The 12,548-nt window shown below is 40.7% G+C and overlaps 1 protein-coding gene across 1 annotated transcript; it reads left to right on the forward strand.

Annotated features, from left to right (window-relative positions):
* The first annotated feature begins 1,467 nt into the window (after positions 1–1,467).
* LOC134468358 (golgin subfamily A member 6-like protein 22) lies at positions 1,468–9,291 on the forward strand. The gene is made up of 4 exons (XM_063222287.1): positions 1,468–2,259; positions 7,048–8,076; positions 8,359–8,499; positions 8,901–9,291. Exons 1-4 carry the CDS (start codon positions 1,500–1,502, stop codon positions 8,984–8,986), a joined length of 2,016 nt encoding a protein of 671 aa, XP_063078357.1. The 5' UTR covers positions 1,468–1,499; the 3' UTR covers positions 8,987–9,291.
* The last annotated feature ends 3,257 nt before the right edge of the window (positions 9,292–12,548 follow it).

The raw sequence follows: 12,548 nt of genomic DNA on the forward strand, positions 1-12,548 counted from the left end.
AAACGATGGATAAACCATAGTCAGGAACCACGGTTTTCATGGTTACCATGGTTATCATTGATAAGCCATAGCAATAGTAATAGGCTATGGTTGGTTCAGAGTATAGAATAACCATGGTAGAACCATGGTTACGACAAAAAAAAAAAAACACAGATTAGTAGATTGGTATATTTTTGTAGGCTAAGGGTGTGTATGTATGAACAATGTCATTTACCCCGGCATAATGCATATATTAGAAATTGATGGTGGTGAAAAAACATTATACTCATGAAAAGATATAGACGGTGGGCTAGATTTCGTAGCTCCTTTAGAAAGCGAGTTTCGTTCTCACTCTCAAGTGGCAACTTGATTTTTCTAATATGACCTCCTGACAATATGTAAAGCAATATTCTGGCTGTTGCCACGCTGAAAAGTTGCACGTTGATCTTAAAAAATAACGAAAATAAAAAAGACTGGGGGTGACGTCACATAATGCACAGTCAATGGGAAGTCTCCGCCCCTCAAAGTTGAAAAGGGAATATTTATCCGCATATCGGGCTTTTTTCATAGGCAGATAATTCACCTAATCATTGAAACAACGTAGGCATTTCATTCCTGACCATTTTCCTGTTACTGGAAAAAATAACACAGCTTGCATTTCTTTACTGACACGTAGTTTTTTGGCGAATTGATCTACCCCCGTCACCTCATTGCTCTATTGCTTTGAGGGAACAGACCTGTCATCTTTTTAACATTTATCTCTCGTTGCCCAATGATGGTCAGACAGTCGAACACTAACAGCGAAAAAGAGCACTCCTGAAAGTTTGAGAAAAAAATATTTTTTTTGCATGTACACAAGTGAGCCCACTTACCCCCCAACTTGTCACTTTTTGCCATGAAATCTGACGGTTCCGGGTAGCATGCACGCGCTAGCTGTATTCTGCCTCGTTGACTTTGCATTGACGTGACGTCACTCGGTTGGCTAGTTTTTGTTGTCATTTTTATAAATCAATGTGCAAGTTTTGAGGATGGCAACAGCCAAAATATTGATTAATGGGTTGTCAGGGGGTTATATGAGCAAAAATAAAGTTGCCACTCGTTAACACCAACGAACTGACAAGATATGAGACTGGGCCCACCACCTAATAACATTTCTGAATGGGCAGCACAAATTCTGGAAGTAATTTTTTTTGTTTTTGTTTTTTTAAGACTTTTCCATCTTCTGCGCAATGGGGACTGCTGCAGCCCCGGCAGCTACAGCACCAGCTGCTTCAAAACAGCACCAGCAGCAGCAGCAGCAGCAGACACAACAGTTGGAAAGAGAGATAAAGAGAGAAGAAGCCAGAATGAGAGAGCAAATAAGGAAGCAAATAAGGGCGGAATATCAGGTATTTAATAACAAAGAGGAGGAGGTGAAGAGGGAAGCTACAGCACCAGCTGCTTCAAAACAGCAGCAGCAGCAGCAACAGCATCCGCAGCAGACACAGTTGGACAGAGAGATAAAGAGAGAAGAAGCCACAATGAGAGAGCAAATAAGGAAGCAAATAAGGGCGGAATATCAGGAAGTTAAGGAAAAGTATGACTTGCCACAAATCCATGCAGAGGGAAAAATGGGAGCAAGACAGAAGAAAGAGATGAAAAAGGAAGACCAGTGTGTTATGCCAGAACAGGATGAGCAGATATCAGAGAACAATATGGAAACTGCTGACATAGAAACAGAGGAGAGAGAAGAAGAGATGATTAGTCAATTGGAGGACAGCAACAAATCACTAGAACTTGACAAGGAGGGGGTGGAGAAGCTGAATGCAGAGGAAAATAAGCAACATGAGAACAAGAAAGATCTTAAAATGTCAAGTGAAGGTGAGAACAAAATGAAACCTAAAGAGACACAGGGCCAGGCAAATAGAGAAAAGAAACAGGGAGAGAAGAAGAATGTGAGTTTCACAGACGCTCTTGAGAAAGGAAAAGTTGAAATGGCGGAGGAGGACAAAAAAGAGAAGAAAAATAAGAAACAGAAAGGATCCTTCCTTGGCTCCCTCATTAAGAAAGCCAAGGACTGGCACTCACAAGAATCAGAGCACCAGAGGAAACAACTGCAACAGAAGCAGCAGCACCAACAGGAGATGCTGCAGCAGCAGGAACAACAGCAGCAGCAGCAGGAACAACAGCAACAGCAGCAGCAGCAACAACAGCAGCAGCATCAGGAGGAGGAGCAGCAGCAGGAGGAGGAGGACCAAAAGGAGGAGCAGGAGCCATTGCCAACTCCTGCAAAGTGCAAAGGTGAGAACCAAGGTGGTGACATTCTCTGGAAGGTCTATTGTCTATCATTACTGTTTATTATTATTTTTACCTTCGCCAGAAGGTTATGTTTTGCCAGCTGTGTATTTATTTATTACCTTCGCCAGAAGGTTATGTTTTGCCCGCCGTGTATTTATTTGTCAATATGTCTGTCTGTTTGTTTGTTTGTTTGTTTGTACTTCGTCTAACTCAGTCAAAACTGAGCCGATTTTTATGAAATTTTGTGGGATGATTGGTCATGACCCAAGGAAGAATCGATTCGTTTTTGGGAGTGATTGGGTCAAAGGTCAAAGGTCAAGGTCAAAATGTTTGTTTGTACTTCGTATAACTCAGACAGAACTGAGCCGATTTTTATGAAATTTAGTGGGATGATTGGTCATGACCCAAGGAACAATTGATTCGTTTTTGGGAGTGATTGGGTCAAAGGTCAAAGGTCAAGGTCACAAAAAGGTCAAAAACGTACATTCAGCCGATTTTTATGAAATTTAGTGGGATGATTGGTCATGACCCAAGGAACAATCAATTACTTTTTGGGAGTGATTGGGTCAAAGGTCAAAGGTCCAGGTCAAGGTCACGAAAAGGTCAAAAACGTAAATTGAGACGATTTTTTATGAAATTTAGTGGGATGATTGGTCATGACCCAAGGAACAACCGATTACTTTTTGGGAGTGATTGGGTCAAAGGTCAAGGTCAAGGTCACGAAAAGGTCAACAACGTTTTTCTTTGCCAAGCACTATATGCCAGAAGAACGTGTGCATGCTGAATTGAATAACAGGTTGAGACTGGGCCAAAAATGTAATATTACGATATTCCGGTCCGATTTTAATGAAACTAACACCAAAATTTGGAGAATGTTATGCCCCACACTTTGAAGATGGCCAGAAAAAAATAAGTGGCGTAGGCGAAGGTTTGCGCTCTACCGAGTGCCCATTCTAGTTTATTTATTTATTTGTGAATATGTTTGTTTGTTTGTTTGTACTTCGTATAACTCAGTCAGGACTGAGCCAATTTTTATGACATTTGGTGGGATGATTGGTCATGACCCAAGGAAGAATCAATTAGTTTTTGGGAGTGATTGGGTCAAAGGTCAAAGGTCAAGGTCAAAATGTTTGTTTGTACTTCATATAACTCAGACAGAACTGAGCCGATTTTTATGAAATTTAGTGGGATGATTGGTCATGACCCAAGGAACAATCGGTTAGTTTTTGGGAGTGATTGGGTCAAAGGTCAAGGTCAAGGTCATGAAAAGGTCAAAAACGTAAATTGAGCCGATTTTTATGAAATTTAGTGGGATGATTGGTCATGACCCAAGGAACAATTGATAACTTTTTGGGAGTGATTGGGTCAAAGGTCAAAGGTCAAGGTCACGAAAAGGTCAACAACGTTTTTCTTTGCCAAGCACTATATGCCAGAAGAACGTGTGCATGCTGAATTGAATAACAGGTTGAGACTGGGCTAAAAATGTAATATTACGAGCCGATTTTTATGAAATTTAGTGGGATGATTGGTCATGACCCAAGGAACAATCGATTACTTCTTGGGATTAATTGGGTCAAAGGTCAAGGTCAAGGTCACGTAAAGGTCAACAACGTAAATTAAGCCGATTTTTATGAAATTTAGTGGGATGATTGGTCATGACCCAAGGAACAATCGATTACTTCTTGGGATTAATTGGGTCAAAGGTCAAGGTCACGAAAAGGTCAAAAACATTTTTCTTTGCCAAGCACTATAGACGGTTTCATGGAACGTTTGCTTGTTGCTTGGTGACATGATATGGCCCGAAGTAAACTTCCGGTCTGCTAATGTTTTGGTAGGCTGCAATCTGTCGGCACTGCCAATATAATTGCAAACGGTTTTAGTATTGGTGAAAAAAAATGCTTTTTAAAAATTTTGTTCTGCGGTAGGGTGCAACTTCACTTCTGGTACCAATCCGCTGACAAACGTGACGCGGATAATTAATGTGTAGGCCTACATGATGCCCAGTCTGCACATCTTACCAAAGCAGACCTAGGGTTGCCACATTTCGTGGTTTAAAAAAAAAAAAACGGGACACATTGTCCGTGAACCATTTATGATATGTGTTTATTTCAATGGGCTAATATGAATTTGTGCATTATTATTTTTTTAAACGGGGACGTTATTTCACTTTCCTGGACAGACCATAACAAACCTAGCCTACAGTAGGCTAGAAACCTTGGGGTGTGGCGACATTACGAGACTGTGTTTCCATTTTGTAAGTTTTCGTGAAAATAGCCAACTTCGCTTGAAGATAGCGTTCATACTTTGCAGTATTTTCTCTTTCGAGCGTGCACCAGGATGTTACTGTCGTGCATTCGTGCCTGTGTGATGCTGCCTTTTGATTCAATCTGAAAGGACCACCTGTGTATCAGTGGCAGCAACAGATAAACAGACAGACAGACAGACGAAACCTCACCACCAAATACCAGAGTAGGCTAGTTTACCTAAAATCAGGTAACCATGTGGTCACGGACATTCAATATTTGCTTAAAAACACCCTGTACACGAGTCGAGTGACGAGTCACAACCAGCTAATGACAACATGTGAGTTCAAGCCAGCAACTTGACTCAAAGCATTCACAGCACAACAAAAAACAAAACTCTGTTCAACCGTGCAGACGCCCTGACTACTGTATTAAACTTGCCTTACCTTAAAACTTTTCTTGACCCCGGCACATCTCGTAATTTTGTCGATGTAATCCACATTTTGATGTAGCAGCCAAGCCAGTGCTAATCAGTCAGTCATATCCTGTGTTAGCATTGCTACGTCGTGCAAATAAATCACTGGGAGCATTAACAGTGTTGCGGACTTCCATCATTTATTTCAGTTACTCTATTTTGTCCAGCACCTGTACCACTGATGTGCGCGCATTCTCCACCTTCCAGCATTGCTATTAACCTCGACATCAAAGACGTCTGCTGAATTGTCCAAAATAAATACAATCCGGACGTTTATCCTTTTCTTCAGCAGATGACAGTTTGGGTATTTCGTCGTCCTTGTCCCAAGAAGTTTAGTAGCAACAGCTGCTTTTCAGAACTTGAAGGAATCGTTGCGACTACATTTAAACTAAATTAACCTGTAACAGTGTAGGCAGATGCAAGGCCAACTAAGTCCCTAATTCCTACAACAAACACAAACTGTAGTTCTACATAATTATGTGCTGCCGCGTTTTTTAGGCACACCATCACCCGACCCATGTTGCCAAAGTGCATCACTGCTTTCTTTTACATTGAGGCTATGTGAGGCTAAATTAATATGATTAATACGATTGTGAAGTGTTTACATCTACCCCAGAAATGGACGCGTAGTGCCCCCTATGGGTGATTGGCACAGAAAATGAAAAATAAATGTTGTTTTCCATTTTTATGACAGCACTCTCAAATAAAATACCGCGCTTGTGTAGCTGTGTTGATCCGATGCAGTGTATTGTTTGCGGAAGTGTACCGGAAATTAAGTTAGGGCCATAGAATGTTCATGCCTTGTTTTTGTTTTGACTGTAAACGTTCCATGAAACCGTCTATATGCCAGAACAACGTGTGAGGTTGATAAGAGGTCAAGACTGGGCCAAAAATGTAATGTTACGATATTCCGGTCCGATTTCAATGAAACTAACACCAACATTTGGAGAATGTTATGCCCCACACTCTGAAGATGGCCAGAAAAAAATAAGTGGCGTAGGCGAAGGTTTGCGCTCTACCGAGTGCCCACTCTAGTTTAACATTGGGTTGCCAGTGTCTGTTTAAAGAATATGCACAGTAGAATTGCGGCCAATGTATGCCTTGCAATACGCTGCCCATACCCAAATTTGATATTTGCATGGATATTTATGCTACTAAGTAATACACTAAAGTCTGGCCAAAGTACACACAGGTTTGCAGCTAAACATGTCTATTACTGGACATTCAAACTGATGGACACGGAGAAGATCCACAATTTTATTGAAGAAAAGTGATTTTCCCATATACAAAGAATATTTAGAAATGGATGGTGGTGGAACAATCATGGTTTGACTATGGTTTAACGGTACAAATTAACCATGGTTTGACTATGAAAGCTTACCATTTACCACGGTTTACAGTTATTCATTAAATTACATTTAGTTGATGCTTGTTTTAAAAATCCAGAGCATGTATTGGTGACAGTCTTTGGAGCAATATGGGGTTTGGTGCATGGTTCAAGGGCACTTGAGCCATGGATGGAAGTGTAGGGAGAGGTAAAGATGGAATTCAAACCGGCAACTCTGCCATATTCAGTCAAATTCCCTAACCATTACCTCAGCTGCTCATAAGTAGCCTATTTATTCATGGTTTCCATGAGGTTCTTTGATAACCAATAGGGTGGCACAATTAGACATGGTTATTCATGATTTTCACTTATTTTTGTATGCTTCGTGACTGGTTTAAAACCATGGTTAGTTTTCATAGTAAAATGATGGATAAACCATAGTCAGGAACCACGGTTTTCATGGTTACCATGGTTATCATTGATAAGCCATAGCAATACTAATACGGTTGGTTCAGAGTATAGAATAACCATGGTAGAACCATGGTTACGACAAAAAAACAAAAACACATTGTAGATTTTTGTAGGCTAAAGGTGTGTATGTATGAACAATGTCATTTACCCCGGCATAATGCATATATTAGAAATTGATGGTGGTGAAAAAACATTACACTCATGAAAAGATAACATTTCTGAATGGGTAGCACAAATTCTGGAAGTAATTTTTTTGTTTTTGTTTTTTTTAAAAGACTTTTCCATCTTCTGCGCAATGGGGACTGCTGCAGCCCCGGCAGCTACAGCACCAGCTGCTTCAAAACAGCACCAGCAGCAGCAGCAGCAGCAGACACAACAGTTGGACAGAGAGATAAAGAGAGAAGAAGCCAGAATGAGAGAGCAAAAAAGAAAGCAAATATATAAATTGGAATATCAGAAATTTATTAACAAAGAGGAGGAGGTGAAGAGGGAACCTACAGCACCAGCTGCTTCAAAACAGCACCAGCAGCAGCAGCAGCAGCAGACACAACAGTTGGACAGAGAGATAAAGAGAGAGGAAGCCAGAATGAGAGAGCAAATAAGGAAGCAAATAAGTGCGGAATATCAGGAATTTAAGGAAAAGTATGACTTGCCACAAATCCATGCAGAGGGAAAAATGGGAGCAACACAGAAGATGGAGATGAAAAAGGAAGACCAGTGTGTTATGCCAGAACAGGATGAGCAGATATCAGAGAACAATATGGAAACTGCTGACATAGAAACAGAGGAGAGAGAAGAAGAGATGATTAGTCAATTAGAGGACAGCAACAAATCACTAGAACTTGACAAGGAGGGGGTGGAGAAGCTGAATGCAGAGGAAAATAAGCAACATGACAAAAAGAAAGATCTTAAAATATCAAGTGAAGGTGAGAACACAGAGACACAGGGCCAGGCAAATAGAGAAAAGAAACAGGGAGAGAAGAAGAATGTGAGTTTCACAGACGCTCTTGAGAAAGGAAAAGTTGAAATGGCGGACAAAAAAGAGAAGAAAAATAAGAAACAGAAAGGATCCTTCCTTGGCTCCCTCATTAAAAAAGCCAAGGACTGGCACTCACAAGAATCAGAGCACCAGAGGAAACAACTGCAACAGAAGCAGCAGCACCAACAGGAGCTACTGCAGCAGCAGGAACAACAACAGCAGCAGCAGGAACAACAGCAGCAGCAGCAACAACAACAGCAGCATCAGGAGGAGGAGGACCAAGAGGAGGAGCAGGAGCCATTGCCAACTCCTGCAAAGTGCAAAGGTGAGAACCAAGGTGGTGATATTCCCTGGAGGGTCTATTGCCTTTTATTACCGTTTTAAAATTGGGTTGCCAGTGTCTGTTTAAAGAGTATACACGGTAGGATTGCGCAAGTAGCAAGGAATATTTAGAAACAATGGTGGAAGATACTCACAAAAAGATTTTTAAACATTGGTTAACAATGGTTAACATGAGTTCTGGAAGTAAACGATAAAAAAATTACATACTCTACTTTTAAATAGAAAAATAACCAACTTTCTTTTTCTTTTGGTTTCGTTTTTTCAGACTTTTCCATCTTTTGCACTGCTTCAAAGCAGCAGCAGCAAAAACAGCAGCAGGAGCAGCAGCAGCAACAGCAGCAGCAGGAGAAGGAAAGCCAAGAGGAGGAGCAGAAGCCATTGGCACGTCATATAAACAAGTGCAAAGGTGAGAACCAAGGTGGTGACATTCCCTGGAAGGTCTTTTGTCACACATGACTGTTTTAACATTGGGTTGCAAGTGGCTGTTTAAAGGGTAAGCACAGTAGGATTGCGGCCGATGTATGAATTGCAACTATGCTGCCCATACCCTACTAAGGTGGAGTACTGGGTAAGTAAAAAACTAGTATACGACGATACGGACACGTAGATGATCTGCCATTTTGTGCAATTTCCCCAGTAGGAAGGAATATTTAGAAATAATGGTGGAAAATACTCACACAAAAAGATTTTTAAACATTAGTAAATGGTTAACATGAGTTCTGGAAGTAAACGATAAAAAAATTACATACTCTACTTTTAAATAGAAAAATAACCAACTTTCTTTTTCTTTTGGTTTCGTTTTTTCAGACTTTTCCATCTTTTGCACTGCTTCAAAGCAGCAGCAGCAGCAGCAGCAGCAGCAGCAGCAGCAGCAGCAGCAGAGATATAAATGAGGAACACAATATGTCTTGCTCTCTGTAACAAATTGTTTCAGAATCGCGGCTGTGGTCTTCTAATAATTGTAGCTGTGGTTTTATTGACAATGTTCTTTGTGTATTGTTTTTTTTCAGTTTTTTATTTTGTTTTGGGAAGTTGGCAAGCTGTCTAATTGTCTACAATCTTGTCCTGGTGTTGGGGGGTGGGGTCAATTACCTGCAATGAGATCAGACCAATTTAGTCAAACCAAGTAGGATCACCTGTGAATGTCAAGTCTTGAAATGTGTGTCTCTCTCTTGCTATCATTTGACTCTGAAGAAGGTGTAGCAACACAGAAACGTTGGTCGCGTGTGTGCACAAAATAAAGTCTTGAAAACTAAGCTGCAGTGTGCTCCAGCTTCTTCTTTCCAGTGATGTCTGTCCCACTGTGATGCACCTGCAAGCAGGGTTGCCAGATGAGGCTGATGATTTCCAGCCCAAAAAATGCTCAAAACCAGCCTAGAAGCTCAAACTCCCGCCCAATTCTATTGATTTCTATGGCTAAAATTGGGCGGGTTTTTCTGCTAAATGCCATTTTTACCCGCACACGACCATCCTAAGCAGCCCAATTGGGCGGGAAACAGCCCAATCTGGCAACACTGCCTGCAAGCTGAGGGAGGGATGATGCATAGAGTCCCAAATAACTGGGTGTGGCCTGTGGAACTTGAGCATTGCAGTGCATTATGGGGATTGTTGTCACAAATCCACAAGCACTAAAAAGTCATTTTCTGCCTTTTCTTGGCCAAGAAGGCACCAAATTAGAAATGTATGTTACTATTCTACTATACATATGACCCACTTTCAGTAACATATTCATGTCTCCACCGGTGGAATGCCCCTTTAATGGAATGACAAACATGATTGAAATTTGCTGTGTTTATGAAAATATTCGGATAGTATGGCACAGCAAAGAACGACAGTAAGGCATACAATTAGTACATTCAACTATCTTACAAACACCATTTAGCTTCTCATCCATGCACACATCTGTATACACAGCTATTCTAAACCCAGTAATCCCCCATGAAAATGTGCATTACATTAAGGAGACACTTTCATCCAAAGTGAATTACAAACAAGGACATCGTCAATAGCCTAAAATGCGCTCAATGTTCTCAGGCCAAGGAGAGTTAGTGCATTTTTTTAGATGCGTCTCACAGTCACACATCTCTATAAGAGATCCATTAAATCCGTCCATTAAATGTAATTCCCTCCTGTGTCCATAGGGTGCCAGAGTTGGGCAAAAAAGGTTGAGAACCACTGGCATAGACGGACACATCTGTTGTCTGCCTGTTTGACTCGTTTCTCCCCAAATTCATAATGCAACAATTATAACATGCAGCATAAAATTATAACAAAGTACATTACATTACATTAGGGCAGGGGTGTCAAACTCAAATTCACAGTGGGTCGAAATCTAAATCTGGAACGAAGTTGCGGGCCAAATTCAATATTCAAAAATTACTGATAATGTGCATATGCGTGCGCACATGCTTACAATACTCAAATGCGTACATCTTAAACACTCAATCCCAACATATACAGTGGTGCTCATATGTTTACATACCCCAGCAGAATATACGCTTTCTCTGCGATTTCTCACGAAATATGACGGATTACACAAAACTTTTTTTTCACTCATTGCTAGTGACTGGCTTAAGATATTTATTAGCAATATTCTGTGTTTACTCTTTCAAAAGCATGATCACAACCCAAACTACCCAAATGACCCTGTTCAAAAGTTTACATACCCTAGTTTCTGATGCTGAATATGGCCCTGCTTAACATCAAGGACCGCTCTAAATTGTTTGTGGTAGTTGTGGATAAGGCTCTTAATGTTCTCATATGACAAAACAGCACATTCTTCTTGGCAGAATGGTTGTTTCCTATAATATCTTTGGGTGTCTTGCTGGAACCTCACATTTGAGGTTTACCCTGAGTGGCTCAATGATGTTGAGATCAGGAGAGTGAGATGGTCGCTCAAAAACCTTCATTTTATTCTTTCTGAAGCTAATGATGGGTTGATTTGGCTTTCTGTGTCGAAATATTGTCATGTTGGCACTGTTGGAATTTCAATTCAGAAATGCAATATGAGGGATTTGGTTGGAATCAAGCCAATGGGCTTGGGAATCATTGCATTGCAATGATCATTGCAAGGGAAATTGTTCAGGAGGCATAGGACAACCAAAAAAAATAACTTCAGGTGAATGTAGGACAACATGAAAAAAATGTTTTAAACTGTACAGGAAAAAGGCACTTGAGGAAAGATGGGCTGTTGGGGGTTGCCAGGAGAAAGCCATTACTACAAAAATGTAAACATGTTATTTTGCACATGATACACCAAATAGCATAGTGAGAAGCATCAGAATGCATCTGACAAAGTCATTTGGAAAAATTAGATCAATATGGAACTTTTTTCAGCCACTATTAACAGTACCATTTGGAGAACAGTCAACGGAGCCTATGATGAAAGTTACACCATCCCTTCTGTGAAACATGGTTATGGACCACTGATGTCATGGGGACATTTGAGTTACAAATGCACTACACTTTTGGTCCATACTCACAGAATGATGAATACATTGCCCTGTGAAAAATACTGGAGGAAACTTGACACTCATCAGCCTTGAATCTGCACATGGTTCATTGTTGGACATGCCAACATGACAATATTTCAGCACAGAAAGCCAAATCAACCCGTCATTAGCTTCAGAAAGAATAAAATGTTTTTGTGCAACCGTCTCACTCTTCTGATCTCAACATCATTGAGCCACTCAGGGGAAACCTCAAATGTGAGGTTCCAGCAAGACACCCAAAGGTATTATAGGAAACAACCATTCTGCCAGGAAGAATGTGCTGCTTTGTCATCAGAGAACATTAAGAGCCTTATCCACAACTACCAAAAACAATTTAGAGCGGCCCCTGATGTTAAACAGGGCCATATTCAGCATCAGAAACTAGGGTATGTAAACTTTTGAACAGGGTCATTTGGGTAGTTTGGGTTGTGATCATGCTTTTGAAAGAGTAAACACAGAATACTGCTAATAAATATCTTAAGCCAGTCACTAGCAATGAGTGAAAAAAAAAGGTTTTGTGTAATCCTTCATATTTTGAGAGAAATCGCCAAGAAAACATATATTCTGCTGGGGTATGTAAACATATGAGCACCACTGTATTGTAGTTCAAATGTGCCTGCACAGTCTGTTGTTCAAGTCATTAAAATACATTAATGTGTGTGTGTGTGTGTGTGTGTGTGTGTGTGCCCCCCGGCCCTGAGTTTGACATCCCTGCATTACTATTTAGTGCATTCAAGTGCATAAACCTTGGCATACATACTGCACAATAAGTCGCAAAATGGTTAAGTGCCATTTGGTGGCATAACCTCAGCATTGTCTTGTGATGTCATCAGCACAGAAAGACCTTATCATTTCATATAGATATTTCGACCTGTCAATGTTCAGTCCAGATGGGGATAGGAGAGGAAGACTGTCAATTGGTGGAAGAACTGCTGGATTGTGAAGTACAGTAGCTGGCACTGGA

This window comes from Engraulis encrasicolus, chromosome 18 (assembly GCF_034702125.1).
Source record: "Engraulis encrasicolus isolate BLACKSEA-1 chromosome 18, IST_EnEncr_1.0, whole genome shotgun sequence".
In the NCBI taxonomy this organism is placed as follows: domain Eukaryota; kingdom Metazoa; phylum Chordata; class Actinopteri; order Clupeiformes; family Engraulidae; genus Engraulis; species Engraulis encrasicolus.